The following is an 18,140-nucleotide window of genomic DNA, read 5'->3' on the forward strand; positions in this document are numbered from 1 at the left end:
GGTAGGTGCGAGCTATCTATGTGGAGTTACTTCGCCGCAAAAAACCACCGGCTCGGCTTGGTGGGGGAAGCGCGGCCGTGCGCCTCTGCCTGGCTGGGTGTGCCCAGCTTCCCCCGCCCACCACCTCGGAGCGGCTTAGCTATGCGCGCATGTACATCGGACCCGTTCGGCCAAGCAGGCTCTAAATTTTCAAGGTTTGCCTCGAGCTCCTCAATACGCTCGGTCCGCGCGGCGAGCCGTTTTTCCGCCAGCGCCACATCCCGCTTCAGCGTCGTGTTCTGCTCGATCAAACGCTGCTGCACGACTGTAAGCTGCTCGAGACGCCGTTCGAGAAGAGACATTTTTTGCTGCTGAGTCTTTAGATTGAGACTTTGGATGAGGAGACGGTAGTGGTCCTGCGTCTGCTCCAGCTCCATTTCCATATCCACAATCCGCTCACTGCGCTCCTTGAGGCCATGCATGAGCTGCTCCTTCAACCGCTCGTACTCGCGCAAGCGCAGTGTCACAAGTTCGCGTGCCCGCTCCATTTGCCATGACGCATCCACCAGTCTTTGGACCACGGCCGGATCAGGGCCCGCCGATTCGCCCTGAGTTAGCGAGGTACTAAGCAGCTCCATGGCTCTGCGTTGTTCCTCGTGACTAGCGCGCAGATCATCCAGGGACCTGGTCAAGCCGGCCGTCTCCTCGCTGCGGATCGCCAGCAGCTGCTCCAAGTGTGTTGCCTCAGAACTCGTGCTGAGCTTCTGCGCGGACGTATGCTCCTCCAACATGTCACGCAGCTCGGCCAACTGCATTGCATTTTCATCACCGACACGGAGGCCATGCTCCAAGGCGCCGATTTGGTTGGTGATTAGGTCATAGCGTTGCTGCAACGCGGCGTTTCGATCACTCAATACTGACTTCTGGTTCTGCAGCAGCGCATTCTCCTGGGCAAGAATCCGGCCGTGCTGAATCTGCTCGGATAGGGCCACTTGAGAGTGCATCAATGCGTTTTCCAGAGACTGCAGCTCTTTGAGTGACAATGGTATAGGGCCACCAGCACGGCAAGCAACTCGGAGACGCTCGACGAGCTCAAGTACGGCGTCAACTGGCACAGACATTTCTCCCATTGACTGTAACATTGTTTTCACGCGCTCTTCCCGCGTCGACTTGCCGGCAGCACTGGCAGCAGCAGCAGCAGCCGCTTCGGTGGTAGCCACCTTTTTTTCCAGCATTGACACTTGGTCAGAAAGGTCCTTGTTATGGAAAGAGACCTGATCCAGCTTGATGCGCGCCTCACTAAGCTGGGATTCAAGCAGTCGCGTTCGCTGTTCCAGCTCCTGCTCACGTTCTAGCTCGTTCTTCGTCGGCATGGGGGCTGAAACGCTCTCGGCTTGGCTGTTGGTATCTGTATTCGCGGGTATTTTGGCATTCATGGACGCAATAGTATGCCCGTCCATAAGCAGTGGCGTCCACGTATCCTCTGGCACTGCGCGTCCCGCACGCCATTCCGTCACTTCCTGCTCTAGCCGGTCAGCATGGCGCCTGAGCCCTTGACTCTGTACCGACGCTTTCTTCAGCTGCTCCCGAAGTTCCGCTGGAGAAAGCTCCACGTTGATACGCGCATTGTTCTTGATCGATTTGGCTCGCATGCCGAATCGAAGTGTCGAGAGCGTTTCCTCAGCATTATACGCAGCAGGTGAGCAATTGACAATCAGCGTGGTCCGGGAATTGCCGCCCAGGGACTCCTGCAGAATGCGTGTCAGCTTGGAGTCACGGTAGGGCACGTGCGATGACTTGCCATCCGTAAGAGCATTGATGACCATGCCGAGTGTGCTCAGGCTCTTATTAATCTTCTTGGCCTCTTCGAGTGTCTGCCCACTGGCGCCGGTCTTGCCCACCTTCTCAGAACCTGCCAAGTCGACCAGGTACAAGGTGCCACTCTTGCTGGCCCCGGTCTCCGTGTGCCGTTGCTGAACGGTGACCGTGAATATGCTGTGAGAGCGAGACGACTCTGTGTTCATTTTGGTCGCAGATACGGCGCGCGCAGCCGTCCCCTGTCGAATCATCTCGTACACCTCGTCAGGGCTGCTCATGTAGTATTCAGAGAGCCCCTTTACATGCACACCCTTCGTCCGGTCTTCCTGGATTGGCAAATTGTCGCGATCCACTTTCGTTAGTGATGCTAGTGTACACACGCGCCAGCAAATCTCGGATCTTTTCCATGTATATCTCCATAAACGAGACCTTGACGACATATTCGATCATCGGTGGACTCGCATAGATAGACTGGAATATCTGGTCGGTAAGTCGCGGGATAATGCCGCGACTGTGCTCATCCTGGATATCGGGGCCCTGGCGTCAGCGGCTTGCGCGTACCATCATGGTGTAGGTCTTGCCGGAGCCAGTCTGGCCGTACGCAAAGATAGTACCATTGTAGCCCTGTAGCACATCTTCGACGGTATTCTTGATGCTATACTCGAAAATGTCGACCTGAGGCGTGTGCATAGGGAATACACGGTCGAACACGAAATGGGAGCCGGTGCCGTATGTGACGCGCACAGACGCCTCATCATCGTGTGACACGACGATTGCATCGTCGCCCTTATTTACAGTTTCGGTATGAGAGCTCACTGGTCGAAACCTGTGGATGAGTCCAGCCACACATACCGAGCCACTACCTTCACATTCGCCGACATGAGCTGCAGCAGCGGCGGTGTTGGAGCGAGGTACACGCCGCGACACTTGTTACATAAGCAGACTTCGTCTCACGGCAGCGGCGGCCCTCCGCTCTTCATGTCCGCTTCGCTCACGTACGAGGCGCGCGCGGCACGACACCCGAACGCGTGTGCCAAGGGACTGCTCGATACAATTGTTCGGAAGCAGTCGAATCTCTGCGTTAGTGTGGACGTGACTCGCAAAGAGGACCTGCTGGCTATCGTGCATGCTGTGGGCCCCTACGTATCGCTGGTTAAGACGCACATTGACATTATCGAGGACTTTGACTGGGATCTCATTGAGCAACTGTCCGAGCTCAGTGTGAAACACAACTTTCTCATTTTCGAGGACCGCAAATTCGCCGACATCGGAAACACAGTGAGTCTGCAGTACGGGGCCGGCGTGCACAAAATCGCACGCTGGTCGCACATCACCAATGCGCACCTTGTGCCCGGCCCGGGTATCATTGATGGCCTTGCCTCTGTAGGTCTGCCTCTGCAGCGCGGCCTCCTCCTGCTGGCCGAGATGAGCACGAAGGGTAGCCTCACGACCGGGGCATATACCACGGCCAACGTGAAGGCGGCGATGGAAGACGCATCAGACTTTGTGATGGGCTTTATTGCGATGCACCGCGTGCACGAGGACCCGAGCCATATGCCAGAGGGCATGACCGAGGCCCAGCGGCAGAAGGACCTGCTCATTCTCACACCCGGCGTCGGACTGGACGTGAAGGGCGACGGCAAGGGCCAGCAATACCGCACCCCGAAGGAAGTGATTCAGGACAGCGGCTGTGATGTCATGATTGTAGGCCGTGGCATCTATGGCGCCCTTCTCAAGCCGGACATGGACCGCGAGCAGGCCATGTCGGAGGTGACCGCGCAGGCGCAGCGCTACCGCGATGCTGGCTGGAAGGCGTATCTGGACCGCCTAGCGCCCCGGAGCAGTACGTAGACGAGTAGCTGACGCAGCTAGCTCGGAGATCGGTCCGCCACGAAGCAAGACAGATGCACACCTCTGTCAAGTCGGAGGAGGCGCCGCTGGATCGAGTGAGGCCGCCCTCGCCCAGGGCGTCGCCGAGCAAGAAAATCAAGATGGATCTGAGCGATGAGGAGGCACGCAAGATCAAGGTGCCTAAGAACTGGGAGCGCGTATACGAGCTGCTGGCGTACCAGCGCAAGGAGATTATCACCCCTGTGGATACGATGGGCTGTGAGGAGAATGGCCAGGAAGAGCGGCGCGCCGACCGTGGACGGCGGCGCAAGGACGGTATGGAAGAAAGCGAAGATGAGAAGGCGAAACGGCTGCGATTTACGACGCTCGTGAGTCTGATGCTCAGCTCGCAAACGAAAGATCCTGTGACAGCCAACGCGGTGCACCAGCTGCAGACCAAGCTGGACGACGGGCTCACGCTGGCATCCATGCAAAATGCGCCCGACGATCTAATCATGGAGTGCATTGGCAAAGTAAGCTTTTACCGGAGAAAGACAGAGTACCTGCGCAAAATGACGCACATGCTGCAGGAGCGGTGGGAGGGCGATGTGCCGCGCACCGTCGATGAGCTGTGCGAGATTCCTGGCGTCGGCCCCAAGATGGCCTTCTTGCAGATGCAAAGCATGGGCCTCAATGTGGGCATCGGCGTGGATACGCATGTCCACCGCATTTCGAACCGCCTGCGCTGGTGCAAGACGACGACACCCGAGCAGACGCGCCTGGCGCTGCAGAGCTGGCTTCCCAAGCAGGTACGCTGCACGACTAACCAAAGTACCATACGGAAATCAATAAGCTCATGGTTGGGTTTGGCCAGGTGATCTGCCTGCCGGTGAGCCCGCGCTGCGAGTACGTGTCCTCTACTCATGAAAGCCTCTGCGCGATTGGCCGCGCTCGCCTCTGTCCGTCCTACAAAAAGGTCGACCAGAAGACGTTGAGCAAGCGTGTGCCAGTGTACTATGTCGACGGCACCGTGGACCGCGGGGAGGGCCGCGTGCCTGTGGCCAAGGACGAGCCAGCCGTAGCGTCCTCGCTCGAGTGGTAGCCATAGTGGAGGCCTCGAATTTTCGGCGGCTGTCTCTTGCCATGGGTCGAAGCACAGAGGCGCGGCGGCCCCCCAACGAGCAGGCACCACAGGGGCCGGAGCCCTCGGACGACGTGTCCGATGTGCTAGCACGCACTTCCTTGTCCCTCGCCGGGCATGCGCTTCCGCCGCCTGCGGCGGTGGCCCAGACGCTCGCACGCTTCATGCAGCTGCGGCGCTTGGACGTGTCGGATATGCAGGCGTCGGACGATGCACCGTCAGGATTAAACGACCTTCACTGGCTTGCCAAGGCTGAGCGTTTGAGCAAGAAGCGGGCCCGGGATGGCGCCTTGCCTCTCTCTCAGCGCTTGACATGGCTCAACGTCGCAAGTAACGCGGCGCTAGGCAGCCGCGACGATGACTTGGATGGCCTCGAGCTGATGGAGGCTCTGAACGGTACGCTGGCTTGACTCACGCAGTGCTGAATGTGTCGCATTGTGCGCTCAAGGTCCTCCCCCCTGCGATCAGCGCGCTGCGCGGCCTCAAGGCCCTCGTCCTGTCGCACAACCATATCGCCGCCCTCCCCGCTGCATTTCCCCACCTGCCCGAACTTAATACACTTGTGCTATCCAACAACGAGCTGACGCAGCTGCCTGCCACACTGCCCAGCTCCCTTCCGAGCCTAAAGAAGCTGAGCCTGGGCCACAACCGCCTCGAAGGCGGCGGCCTCCCGGACTGGAGCGTGTGCTCGAACCTGCGCGAAGTGCGTCTCGGCGGCAACTCATCGCTGCGTGTGCTACCCGCACACTTGTCCTCGTGGGGGCGTGGCGTCGATGGCGGGGCGCCTGGGCTCGTGCTCCTAGATGTAAGCGACTGCGGGCTCGATGCGTGGGAGGCCGTGGAGCCACTTGTGACCATGCCGCAGCAGACCGAGCGGCACGGCCTCGCGAACCTTGTGGCCAAAGGTAATGGCATCGCTGATGACGCCGAGTACCGCGGAAAACTGTGCGCCGCGCTGCCGGCCCTTCGCATCCTCGACCATGTGCGTCTATTCCCGAAAAAGGGCACGCAGGCTGCGCCAGACACGGACGATGCACCAGCTGCAGACGTGGTGCGTGCATCCAAGGAAGACGACGAGCCCGCTCCGATGCCCCGTGCGTCTCGCCCGCGCGAGGTGGCCGCTCCAGCCATGACTGCGTCGAAGCGTGCCAAGGCGCCGCCCGCGCATGCGAAGCGGACGCGCGACGAGTCAGCGGCGCCTGCGTCCCGTGACGCCTTCTTTGTGCCCCAAGACAAGGGCCCAGCGGCGTCCGCGCCGACACCATCCAAGCGGCGGAAAACTGACGCACCGCCTGCTGAGGTGCACGGCGTGGCTGAGCCCAAAAAGCCGCGCAAGCGCAGTGGGCGGGGGCCGAAGCGGCGCGCTGCGGCGCCGCGCGAGGCCGAGGCGCCAGAGAGCCCTGAGCCGCCTGCGCCGGCGGCGCCTGCTCCCCCCAAGACGAAGAAAACGCGGCGGAAGAAGAGCAGCAAGGCAGTCGAGCTAGATATGGATGCGCCTGTCGCCGAGCCTGCGAAGACGCCGGGGCCGGCCCCTCGTGCGCCGTCCCCGCCACCAGCTGCGCGGGCCGACACGGGTGTGGTGCAAATTGTGGACGTGGGCCGGGCGCAGCGCCCGTCCACGCCGGCGGCGACGCTGCTAGGACGGCGCGATGACGAGTGGGGCGGCTGGTAGCTATGTAGAGTCCATGTCCGCTAGGTACAGGACGGACAGGCGCACCCACACATAGACGACCCCCAGTGCACCGTACACGCTGGTCAGCAGCAGCGGGAGGAACGCCATGGACGGGGGCGACCAGTGTGGCTGCAGAGCCGCGAGCAAGGGCCACACCACATTGGTAGCGAGCGCCAGCACGGCGAGGCCACGCAGGTACTGCGACTCGAGCCAGTGGACCATCTCGCCAAGGTTCGAGGGCATCGGCCGCAAGATACGGCGGCCGAGGAGGCGCACGAGGACGGTGTACCAGAGGTACGCGTACAGCAGCTTGACGGGCGTCTCCAGGTGCGTATACAAAAGGGGAAAGAGCGTCACGATGGCCGTCGCCGAGAGGAGCTGGAAGGTGCGCCAGTACGCATACGAGTGGCCCGCGACGAGGCTGAAGGGGAGGGCCGCGAGGAGGACGGCCTTTTCGTGGACGTGCCAGCCTACGGCAAACGACGTGAGCGCACACAGCGTCAGAGCCACGACGAGGTGGCGGAAGCTGGGCTTGCGCCAGAGCGGGACCATGTACACGAGCGCCGCGCCGAGCGCGAGAGTGAAGCACACGCCCGGCGAAATGGCCGGCAGTACGCCAAACACAGTGTCGCCGACGCGGCCGCGGGACGCCGACGCGAGCGTGCGGCCCTGGAGACGCAGCAGGACGCGGTCCGCGGCCGCATAGAGCGCCCACACGTTGGGGGCCCAGTAGGCATGCATGAGCCCGCGGTCGAAGGGGAAGAGGCGCGCGTACATGGCGCGCAGGACGGCAGACGGCGCGACGTCGCCGTCCACGGCACTGAGCACGAACGGCACGATGCTCAGCGCAAAGGGCGCGAGCGTGGCGGTGCCGAGCTTGACGGTCCGGTCGAGCAGGGCGCTCCACGCCGCGGGGCTGGCGGGCCACACAGGCAGCAGGTAGCTGCGCAGGAGGTACACGGTCCACACCGGCGCCATGCACACAAACAGGTGCTTGAGCTGGAGGAGCGACGAGAACGCCAGGGCGGCCAGCACCGGGCGGCCCGCGCGGGCGGCCCAGAGGGCCAGGAACAGGACGCCGAAGAGGAAGCCATTGTACTGGAAGTGGATGTGGTCCACGACCAGCAGGCCGGGATGCAGGAGCACGCCGACCAGCAACACGCGCAGGGCGCTGTCGTGCGGCGCCGTGCGCAGGAGGAGCGCCAGCGCGACGGCGAGCACGCCCTCCGTGGCAAGCACCGTCGCGCGCATGTACGCGACGCACGGCCACGCCTCGTAGTCAAGCGCATCGATGCGCACGATGTTGGCATCGACCCAGGCCGCCGGCACCGAGAGGACCCACGACAGGTACGCAAAGAACGGCGGGTAGTCAAGCGTCCAGGGCGACGTGGCCTCGACGTACCAGTCGCGCAGGGGGAGCTGGTGCGTGATCGCAAGCCAGTTGCGGTGCACCTCCATGTCGGTCGAGTGGTACGCGGGCCACAGCAGCACCTTGAGCGCCGTGCCCAGCGCCACAGCGGTCCGGCCTGGCGCGTCCATACCGAGGCGCAAGCGGCAGACGGCGGACGACGGCCTCCACTGCGTTCCTCGAGTGCCTCGATGGCCACGGCGTCCCCCGTTCCGCGGTACGTCGCGCTGCCTCACACAGACATGACTGCTACCAGACGGCCGAGTCGGTCGTTGTGAGTGTCTATGTAAAGAACCAGGCGGCCGAGCGCGTGCATGTGGCGCTGCACGGCGATGAGCTGGCTGTGCGCACGCCGGACGCGACGTGCACGGTGCCGCTGCCGGTGCCAGTGAGCGACGTGCGCGACGTGCGCGTCGTGCCCGCGAAGGTTGAGGTGACGCTCTCGAAGCGCAGTGCAGGGAGTGCGAGTGCTGCGGCGCAGGAAGCCGCGCCGCGCCGCGCGTCCAAGTGGGACCGCCTCGACGTCGACGAGGACGCGCCGCCGGCCGGCTCGGGCGACGCCGAGCTGCAGGCGTTCTTCCAGAAGCTGTATGCGGATGCGGACCCCGACACGCGGCGCGCGATGGTGAAGAGCTTCCAGGAGTCGGGCGGCACGGCCCTCAGCACCAACTGGGCCGAGGTCGGGCGCCAGACGGTGCCGGTGCAGGCGCCCCAGGGCATGGAGGTGCGCCAGTATGAGCAGTAGGCGGGCTATGTAGCTACTCCTCGTCGGGCACATACGCCGGCCAGCCGTGGGCGGGCGGCGTGAGCGTCGGCGCACGCAGCTCGCGGGGGAAGAGCGTCGCCAGACGCGTGCGCGCCATGAGGCGCGCGCGGCGCTTGGCCAGGAGGCGGCTGCCCGGCGCGTCGCCCTCGGCGGCCTCGGCGCGCATCGCGAGGCCCAGGTTGCGCAGGCGCTGCTGCTCGTCCGCGTGGCGCTTCGTGGGGCCGGCATACTGCACGGCCTGCTTCCACAGCGCACGGTCGTCCTCGTAGAGGCTCGCGAGCGCCTCGTCCAGGCGCGCGCGCTTCGCCACGAGCGACGCGGTCCACGCCTCGCGGCGCCGCCGCTCATGCAGCTGCCACGCGCGCTGCACCGTCTCGTACACCTCACGCGACGCGGCGCCCTGCCCGACGGCGTCCTCGATCGTGCGTGGCCCCGCCTGCTTCTTGCCGCCCGGCGCGGGGAACAGCAGCGAGCGGAGCGTCTCGTACCGCGGGTCGTTGCCCGACGTGCTCGCCGGCGGCGCCGCGCGGCGCGCCGCGGACGTCGAGAAGGCGCGTACGCCGCTGGGCGCACGCGGTGCAGGCACAGCGCCGACCTTCGCGCGGATGCAGTTGAGCGCCGAGCCCGCGCGGATCCACGCAAGGTGCGTCGCACTGAGCGAGTGGCGCGTCGGCAGCTCGAACTGCGCGCGCACCTCGCCCTGGTCGCCGAGCTTGGTCACACGCACACGCACCTGCGTCGAGAGGTCGGCGCCCGGCCGCATGAGCTCGCTCAGGTTCACCGTCTCGACAATGTCGCCCGCGCCGATCTTCGCGTAGTCGTCCTCGTTTTCGAACAGCAGCGTCAGCACGCCCTGCTTGCGCAGGTTCGTCTCGGCGATGCGCGCCATGCTGCGAGCGAGCACAAGGCCGCAGCCGTAGAGGCGCAGCTGCAGCGCCGCGTGCTCGCGCGCGCTGCCCTCGCCGTAGTTGTGGTCGGCGACCAGCATCCACGGCTGCGCACGCTCCTTCCAGCGCTTCGCCAGGGCGGGAATCGTCGTGCGCGCAGGCGCCGCGTCCGTACCCGGCACAAAGTCGTGCGCGTCGTTCACGGAGCCCGTTTCGTCGTTCGTCGCGCCCATGAGCGTGTTCTCGGCGATGTTGCTCAGGTGTCCCTTGTACTTGAGCCACGGGCCCGCCGCCGAGATGTGGTCCGTCGTGCACTTGCCGCGGACGCGCAGCAGGCACCGCATCGCTGGCAGCTCGTAGCGGCCCTGTGCGACCGCCGACGGCGCAAAGTGGCTCTCAAACGGCTGCAGCGTCTCCAGGCGCTCGCTCGCGGGGTCAATGGCCACCTGCACGTCCGGCTGCGGCGCCGGCATCGGCGCCGGCAGGTACGACTCGTCGCCCGGCGTGAAGCCACGCGCGGGCAGCTCCTCGTACGGCGGCGGCGCGAAGCGGAACTCGCTGCCGTCAGGCGCACGCAGCGCGTCGGTCATCGGGTTAAAGTCGAGGCGGCCTGCGAACGCCAGCGCCGTCACAATCTCCGGCGCGGCCAGGAAGTGCAGCGTGTGGGGATTGCCGTCGTTGCGCCCGCGGAAGTTGCGGTTGAAGGACGTGACGATCACGTTCGTCTCGCCCTGCTTCTCGGGGCGCTTCCACTGGCCAATGCACGGGCCACACGCATTCGCCAGCACGCGCGCGCCCGCCTGCACCAGCTCGCCCTCGATCCCGTCGCGCGCAATGGTCGCACGCACCTGCTCCGAGCCGGGCGTCACGTCGAACGGCACCTGCGCGCGCAGGCCACGCGACGTCGCCTGGCGCGCGAGGTCCGCACAGCGGCGCATGTCCGCGTAGCTGCTGTTCGTGCAGCTCCCGATCAGCGCCGAGCTCAGCTCGACCGGGTGCGGCGCGTCGTCGCCGCGCGCACGCGCCACAAACTGCGAGAGCGGCACATGCAGGTCCGGCGTGAAGGGGCCGTTCAGGCTCGGCTCCAGCGTCGACAGGTCGATGTCGAGCACCTGGTCGTACTCAGCCCCTGCGTCCGCCCGCAGGAGGCCCGCGTCCGCGGCCTGGGCAGCCGCCCGCGCAACGGGCGCGCGGCCCGTCGCCTCGAGGTAGCGCCCCATCGCCGCCGTGAACGGGAACGCACTCGTAGTCGCGCCGATCTCGGCGCCCATGTTCGACATGGTCGCCAGGCCCGTCGCGGGCAGCGACGCGACGCCCTCGCCAAAGTACTCGACCACGTAGCCCGTGCCGCCACGCACCGTGAGGCGGCCGGCCAGGTGCAGGATGATGTCCTTCGCCGAGCACCACGGCGACAGCTTGCCGTGCAGGTGCACACCCAGCGCCTTGGGCGCGAGCAGCTCCCAGGGTGTCGCCGTCATCGCATCGACCGCGTCCGCGCCGCCCACGCCGATCGCGAGGCACCCCAGACCCGAGGCGTTCGGCGTGTGCGAGTCCGTGCCGAGCATGAGCAGGCCCGGCGCCGCGTAGTTCTCCAGCACAATCTGGTGGATGATGCCGCTGCCCGGGCGCCAGAACTCGAGCCCGTACTTGCGGCACGCCGACTCGAGGAACGCGAACACCTCGTGCTGCGTGTGGACCGCGCGCTGCAGGTCCACGGCCGCGCCCTCGTACGCCTGGATCAGGTGGTCGCAGTGCACGCTGGCGGGCACCGCCACCTGGGCGAGCCCGCACGTCATGAACTGCAGCAGCGCCATCTGCGCCGAGGCGTCCTGCATGGCCAGGCGGTCGATCTTGAGCTTCAGGTAGCGCGAGCCGCGGATCGCGCTCGCGTCCTTGCCGGCGCCAGCCAGGTCGGCCTGCGGATCGAGCAGGTGCGTGTACAGGATCTTTTCAGCCAGCGTCAGGGGGCGATCGCCCAGCAGCGGGCGCACAGCGCGCAGCTGGTCGACCAGCTCGGCGTACCGCGGCATGCGCGACGGGTGCACGCCTTGTGGCGCCGACGAAGCATGAGTCGCCAGGCACGCGCGCGCACCGCGCATCGCACGCGCGCCACCGCGCAGGTGAACGCGGCCACCCGGAAGAAGCATGACGAGCACAGGAGAGACGCTCCGCGAGGGGGCCGTAAAAAGTCACGTGTGCATGGCCGTCGCCCGGCACCCGCGGCGTGCGCGGCCGCCGCTTCTGCGCCATGGCCGATCTCGGCGCATGGGTCCCCGGTTTTGGGGCCACATTCTGGTTCGAGACGCCTGTGCATGTATATGATGCGGTGGCGCATCCCGTAGGCATGGGCCTGCGCGCGAGCTCGCTCCTCTGCGACAGCGCCGAGGGCTGGGGGCCCATGTCGCCCACGCGCGATTTTGACCTTACGCCGTGCTTCCAGGCGCTGGTACTGTGGTTCCTGCCCGCCCTGGCTTTCTGCGCGGCCGCGCTTGGAGCGCTGCCCGGCTGGCTTCGGTGCGAGCGGAAACCGCGCTCCGAGGGCTCCATGCATCTTCTCTACGAAAAAGACGGCATGGCGGGCGCCATTGCCGCGCTCGGCTTTGTCGAGTTTGTCGTGCTCATCGGCCTCCGCGGCCATGTGGACGGCAGCGCGGCCGCGCTCACCGGCGGCGTGCAGGTCCTCGCGAGCGGTGCCATGTGTGCGGCCTATGTGGCGGCCTTTTTCCTGCAGCGCACGATGCACATGCGCGCGCGCCACGGCTCTGACGCCGCGATCCTGCTGTGGTCGCTCCATATGCTCACGGGGCCGATCCGCCTGCGCACTATTCTTCAGCTGGCGGCGCCTGGCTCGGCGATCCAGCTGCTCACTGTCATCCCGCTGTGTATGCGCTTGCTCTTTGTGCTCTTTGCCCTGTTCCTCGAGTGCTGCAACGTCGAGGTCGAGGACGGGATTGCGCTCCCCGAGGACGACGACGAGCTCCTCGTCGACGAGGGCGCCGTGGATACCACCCTTGAGGAGCCCGACGCGCAGCCGCGCGAGTCGCCCATCGAGACGGCGAACCTATTTAGCCGCCTTGTCTTCCACTGGATGCAGCCGCTCATGTCGCTCGGCGCGAAGCGGTACCTCACCGAGGACGACATGTGGGCGCTGCCGCATGGCGAGGACGCGGAGCGGCTCAGCGACGCGTTCCAGGCGCGCTGGGTCGCGAACGCCCAAGCCTCGCTCGAGCAGGGCGAGCCGCTGTGCGATTCGGGGCGCCGCCGCTTCTGGCGCACACTCCTGGGCTCATTCGGGCGCCCGTTTCTCATCGCGGCCATCTTCAAGGTCGCGCAGGATGTGCTGGCGTTTGTGCAGCCGCAGCTGCTGCGTGCGCTGCTTGCCTTCGTCGGCCGCTGGGAGGCGGCGGACGGGCTGGAGGCGCGCGGCACGCCGCTGCGCGGCTTTGCGCTCGTCGGCCTGCTCTTCGTCACGGCCATGCTCCAGACGATGAGCCTGCACCAGTACTTCCAGCTCGTGAGCGTGGCCGGCATGCGCGCGCGCGCCGGCATTGTCAGTGCGATTTTCCGCAAGAGTCTGCGCCTGTCGAACCAGGCGCGCAGCGAGCGCCGCACCGGCGACGTGGTCAACTTGATGAGCGTCGACGCGAACCGCCTGCCCGACTTTGTCATGTACGCGCACATCCTGTGGTCGGCCGTGTTCCAGATTACGATCGCCTTCGTGTCGCTGTACAACCTGCTCGGCTGGTCAGCGTTCGTCGGTGTGGCGATCATGGTCGTCAGCGTGCCGCTGAACACGGCGCTCGCGCACTACTTGCGCAAGCTGTCCGCGCAGCAGATGAAGGTGCGCGACAGACGCACGGGTCTGATGAACGAGATCGTGCTTAACATCAAGTCGATCAAGCTCTTTGCCTGGGAGGAGGCCTTCACACGCCGCCTGCTCAGAGTGCGCAACGACGAGGAGCTGCCGCTCCTGCGCAACATCGGCGTGGCGAGCGCCGGCTTCAACTTTTTCTGGCAGGCGATTCCGTTCTTTGTGTCGCTCGGCACCTTTATTACCTTCTCGGCGACCAGCACGCAGCCCCTCACGGCGGACATTGTGTTCCCAGCGCTCTCGCTGTACCAGCTGCTCAACTTCCCGCTGTCGATGCTGGCGGGCATTGTGTCCATGTTCCTGCAGACGCAGGTGTCAGCCGAGCGCCTCGCCTCGTTCTTCGATGCCGAGGAGCTCGACGGCCGCGCGCGCCGCGTCAAGGCGGGCGTGCCGCCGCCGAACGGCGAGGCGATCCGCTTCCGCCAAGCCACGCTCACGTGGTCCGTCGACGAGACAGAGACGCCGACACTGCGCGACCTCGACCTGACGATCCGGCGCGGCGAGCTCGTGGCGCTGCTAGGCCGCGTCGGCGATGGCAAATCGTCGCTTCTCTCGGCGGTGCTGGGTGACATGGTGCGCCTGGGTGGCCGAGTGACGGTGCAAGGCGAGGTGGCATACTTCTCGCAGGGCGGCTGGTGCATGGGCGCGACGGTGCGCGACAATATCCTGTTTGGCCGTGCGTACGACGAGGCGCACTACCAGCGGTGTCTCGAGGCGTGTGCGCTCGGTCCTGACCTCGCGATTCTCGAGCACGGCGACCTGACCGAGATTGGCGAGCGCGGCGTGAGCCTGAGTGGCGGCCAGCGCGCGCGTGTGGCGCTCGCGCGCGCGTGCTATGCCGGCGCGGACATATACTTGCTGGACGACCCGCTCGCCGCCGTCGACGCGCATGTCGGCGCGCACCTGTGGGAGCATGTGCTGGGCCCCCGCGGCATGCTGCGCGACAAGACGCGTGTGCTCACGCTGAACGCGGTGTCGTACCTGCCGCAGTGCGACAAGATTGTGACGCTGCGCCAGGGCACGCTCCTGCCGGAGCAGGGCACCTTTGAAGAGGTCATGGCGATGAAGGGCGATGTGTACCGCGTCATTACGAGTCTGCGCAGCGACGACGATGAGGCACATGAGCACGAGCAGCAGGAGGCACAGGCTGCGCATGAGAAGGCGGTGCCTGGCGATGTGCCGCGTCCCCGCGCCCTCGCCAAGACGGAGCTGAAGCGCGAGACACTGCGGCACCTGCGCGAGTCGCAGGCGCCCAAGGAGCTGCAGGAGACGGGCTCGGTGCAGTGGCACGTGTATGAGCGCTACATCCGCAGCGCCTCGGCGGTCGGCGTCGTGCTGTTCTTTGTCGCGCACATCATTACCCAGGCGTTTACCGTGGCGCGCGACGTGGTGCTCAAGCAATGGAGCGCGGCCAATGCGCAGCCTGGCGCCTCCGAGGACCCGCACGTCGCGCGGCACTACCTGGGGCTGTACGCGACGATGGGTCTGCTCACGTCCGTCGGCGTGTGTGTGGCGCCGATGATCCTCTATGTGTGGCTCGTACTGAGCAGTGCGCGACGCTTCCACGACGGGCTGTTTCTCTCGCTGCTGCGGTACCCGCTGCAGTGGTTCGAGACCACGCCGACCGGGCGCCTGCTGAACCTGTTTAGCCGCGACATCAGTGTCATCGACGAGGTGCTGCCGCGCGTGATCCAGGGCATGACGCGCTCGTCCGTCGTGGTGCTCGGTGTGGTGTGTGTGGTGACGTACTCGGTCCCCGCGTTCCTGCTGGCCGTCGTGCCGCTGGCGATGGCGTACCGTGCGGTGATGCGCTACTATCTCGCGTCGAGCCGCGAGCTGAAGCGCATGGACGCCGTGACAAAGTCGCCCGTCTTCACGTGGTTCCAGGAGGCGCTTGGCGGTCTCTCGACGATCCGTGCATTTGGCCAGGCGCACGCCTTCGCCGACGCCTTCGAGGCGCGCGTCGACCGCAACCAGATGTGCTACTTCCCTGCTGTCACGTGCAACCGGTGGCTCGCGGTGCGCATCGAGTGCCTCGGCAGTGTGGTCATCCTGCTGGCGAGCACGCTGGCTGTGGTCATGGTGGTGTCGGGCGGACGCATGAGCGCAGGCCTGCTGGGTCTGATGCTGTCGCAGGCGCTCAGCACGACACAGACGCTCAACTGGGCCGTGCGCTCCGCGTCCGAGGTCGAGCAGAACATTGTGAGTGTGGAGCGTGTGCTCTCGTACGCGAGCCTGCCGCAGGAGCGCGCCTATACAATCGAGGCGACGGCGCCGGCGGCCGACTGGCCCTCGCGCGGCGAGGTCGAGTTCCGCCATTACTCGACGCGCTACCGTGAGGGCCTGGATCTCGTGCTGCGCAACGTCTCGTTCGCGACGCGCGCCGGCGAGCGCATCGGTGTGTGTGGCCGCACGGGCGCGGGCAAGTCGTCGCTCACGCTTGCGCTCTTCCGCATCCTCGAGGCCGAGTCCGGCAGCATCTGGATCGACGGCGTGGACATTTCGACCCTCGGCCTGCACGAGCTGCGCCAGGCGATGGCGATCATTCCGCAGGACCCGCAGCTGTGGCACGGCACGCTGCGACAGAACCTCGATCCGCTCGTGCACTACAGCGATACGGAGCTGTACCGCGCGCTGGAGCAGGCGCGCCTTGCCCACCTCGTCGACGACCACGAGCTTGGCCTCGAGCGCCCGGTCGCCGAGGGCGGCACGAACTTTTCCGCGGGCCAGCGCCAGCTGATCTGCATCGCGCGTGCGCTCGTGCGCCAGTCTCGCATCCTCGTCCTCGACGAGGCAACCAGCAGCATCGACCTCGAGACCGACGCGCTGATCCAGCAGATTGTGCGGCAGGAGTTTTCGGGCACGTCGATTACGATCGCGCACCGCCTCGCCACGATCATGGACTCGGACCGTGTGCTAGTCCTCTCGCAGGGCGAGGTCGCAGAGTTTGACACGCCGGCGAACCTCCTTGGCCGCACGTCGTCGCTGTTCTATGCACTCGCCAAGGAGTCGGGGCTCGTCGACCGTCGCCGCTCATAACCATAGATCTATACAGGCGCTAAGTGCGTATCATGACGCGGCTCGGCGTCCGCAGACGGCGCCGTCAGTGCGGGCGTCATCGCTCGGTGCACATCGACCAGCTGGGAGCGCCGCATGAGGCCCGCGGTGGGCGGCCCGATCGTCGGCGCATCACTCGCCTCAATGAGCGTCGCCGTCGGGAAGTGGGGCGACGTCGGCGACAAGTACGGTGACGAAGCGTGCTGCCCGTCCCAGCGATTCAGCAGATTCTGCCATTCAGCGCTGTACTCGTCGCCTGCAGCACCAGGGGCCGACGGCCGCGTCTGCCCTCCTTCGACGCCGACACTCGTCAGCGACTCGGAGGGCGCCAGGCGCAGCTGCTCCGGCGCGGATCGCCGCAGCGACGGTGGAACGAGCGAGAGCATCGAGCCCATCGATAGCGTCCGTTCGGACAGGCCGCGCAGTCGCGACGTACGGGGCGCCGTGCCGGACGACCCATCCGCCTGCGTCGGCAGGTCCGGTAGCGAGTCGGGCTCCGGCAGGCAATAGTCCGGCAGGGGCGACGATGACCGCCGGATCAGCGGCACACTAAGTGGTGTCATCTGTGCAGGCTGCGCGGCGCTGGCCGCGCGCATAGCGCCCGCCTCGTTGGACGGCGGGGACGAGAAAGAGACCAAAGGCACTGGGCGACCTTTCCGCGGCGACACCGCGACAGGCCTGCCGTCCGGGTCCGTGAGGCGGATCCATTCCTCTTCTTGGCCAGTGGGAGCACTTGGCGCCGGTCTGGCACGCGCGAGGAGCGGCATGAGCGCATGTGCCGCGGTCGTCGCGGCCGACATGCATGTACGTCGTGCGCCCACAAGCACGAGTAGCACGCCGAGCGTGATCAGCGCGTAGCCGTACTTGCGCAGGAAGATGAGGAAGCCCGCATCGTTGGCATGCCATGAGCTGCCGTACATGTGCAGGAAGAACGAGTCGGGCGCCTCGTCCTCATCGAGGTTCTTGCCATACAGCGACTTCGGGAGCACCCGCACGCCGCTGAAGCCGCGGCCCGGCTGCGACGGCGTCGAAGGCGCCGCCGCAGTATGGCCGTTGACGAACTGGCGGTACATGGCCGAGACAAACATGGGCCCCGTCGAGAACATGACGGTGGCATAGTGGGTCAGGTAGTGGTGGTGAAAGCTCTTGAGGGAGTAGATTAGCGACTCCATGTACGGATGCCGCGGCACGGAGAATATCAGATCGTTGCTGACGCCCACCGGGATCGTCTTGGGCACGATGACCTCGAAGCGCAGCAGCGAATCAAGGCGCCGCCTGCACCCAATGTCCAGGTCCATGTACACTCCGCCGTATTTGTGCAGCACAAAGTACCGGATCGCATCGGCACGCTGGATATTGTAGGGGTATGAATCAAATGTGTCAAGGAACCATGGGTATTCACGCGCGATGAATTCGCGCGAGCTCACATCGGTCCAGAGCATGTACTGATAGTCGGGCATCATGGCCGCGCACGCCTCCCGCACCTCTTTCCAGCGCGGCGGAAGCTCCTCCGTCTTCCACGTCTGGTGGATGACGCGTGGGATCTTTTCCACAGGCTGCTCCGCATGGCGGAGCGGCGGATGCCCATCGAGCACGCCTGGACGCGCACCGGCGCGAATTTCTACCAGCGTCCCAAGCTCGGTCGGCAGTATGTATGCGCTCGAATCGACGCGGAAATACGCCCGCACAATGGCTAGAAAACCCATTGTAC

The 18,140-nt window shown here is 65.7% G+C and overlaps 8 protein-coding genes across 8 annotated transcripts; 4 read left to right on the plus strand and 4 right to left on the minus strand.

The window, feature by feature from the left end:
• Positions 1–26: 26 nt before the first annotated feature.
• On the minus strand, positions 27–2,678 carry MSY001_3193 (uncharacterized protein; the record flags this gene model as incomplete). Its single annotated transcript, XM_018885087.1, has 4 exons — positions 27–2,149; positions 2,178–2,334; positions 2,359–2,623; positions 2,650–2,678. The coding sequence occupies 4 exons, from the start codon at positions 2,676–2,678 to the stop codon at positions 27–29; spliced, it is 2,574 nt and encodes an 857-aa protein (XP_018741682.1).
• A 97-nt stretch (positions 2,679–2,775) lies between these two features.
• On the plus strand, positions 2,776–4,729 carry MSY001_3194 (uncharacterized protein; the record flags this gene model as incomplete). The annotated part of the gene is made up of 3 exons (XM_018885088.1): positions 2,776–3,640; positions 3,670–4,436; positions 4,460–4,729. 3 exons carry the CDS (start codon positions 2,776–2,778, stop codon positions 4,727–4,729), a joined length of 1,902 nt encoding a protein of 633 aa, XP_018741683.1.
• A 41-nt stretch (positions 4,730–4,770) lies between these two features.
• MSY001_3195 (uncharacterized protein) lies at positions 4,771–6,440 on the plus strand (the record flags this gene model as incomplete). Its single annotated transcript, XM_018885089.1, has 2 exons — positions 4,771–5,164; positions 5,188–6,440. 2 exons carry the CDS (start codon positions 4,771–4,773, stop codon positions 6,438–6,440), a joined length of 1,647 nt encoding a protein of 548 aa, XP_018741684.1.
• On the minus strand, positions 6,441–7,979 carry ALG8 (Glucosyltransferase-like protein; the record flags this gene model as incomplete). Its single annotated transcript, XM_018885090.1, has 1 exon — positions 6,441–7,979. The coding sequence occupies one exon, from the start codon at positions 7,977–7,979 to the stop codon at positions 6,441–6,443; it is 1,539 nt and encodes a 512-aa protein (XP_018741685.1).
• Positions 7,980–8,039: 60 nt separating this feature from the next.
• Positions 8,040–8,593, plus strand: MSY001_3197 (uncharacterized protein; the record flags this gene model as incomplete). The annotated part of the gene is made up of 2 exons (XM_018885091.1): positions 8,040–8,065; positions 8,128–8,593. 2 exons carry the CDS (start codon positions 8,040–8,042, stop codon positions 8,591–8,593), a joined length of 492 nt encoding a protein of 163 aa, XP_018741686.1.
• Positions 8,594–8,606: 13 nt separating this feature from the next.
• Positions 8,607–11,648, minus strand: MSY001_3198 (uncharacterized protein; the record flags this gene model as incomplete). The annotated part of the gene is made up of 1 exon (XM_018885092.1): positions 8,607–11,648. One exon carries the CDS (start codon positions 11,646–11,648, stop codon positions 8,607–8,609), a length of 3,042 nt encoding a protein of 1,013 aa, XP_018741687.1.
• A 101-nt stretch (positions 11,649–11,749) lies between these two features.
• Positions 11,750–16,411, plus strand: MSY001_3199 (uncharacterized protein; the record flags this gene model as incomplete). Its single annotated transcript, XM_018885093.1, has 1 exon — positions 11,750–16,411. One exon carries the CDS (start codon positions 11,750–11,752, stop codon positions 16,409–16,411), a length of 4,662 nt encoding a protein of 1,553 aa, XP_018741688.1.
• An 8-nt stretch (positions 16,412–16,419) lies between these two features.
• OCH1 (Alpha-1,6-mannosyltransferase-like protein) lies at positions 16,420–18,135 on the minus strand (the record flags this gene model as incomplete). The annotated part of the gene is made up of 1 exon (XM_018885094.1): positions 16,420–18,135. The coding sequence occupies one exon, from the start codon at positions 18,133–18,135 to the stop codon at positions 16,420–16,422; it is 1,716 nt and encodes a 571-aa protein (XP_018741689.1).
• Positions 18,136–18,140: the final 5 nt, after the last annotated feature.

This window comes from Malassezia sympodialis, genomic scaffold, assembly GCF_000349305.1.
Source record: "Malassezia sympodialis ATCC 42132 genomic scaffold, msy_sf_20, whole genome shotgun sequence".
NCBI lineage: Eukaryota > Fungi > Basidiomycota > Malasseziomycetes > Malasseziales > Malasseziaceae > Malassezia > Malassezia sympodialis.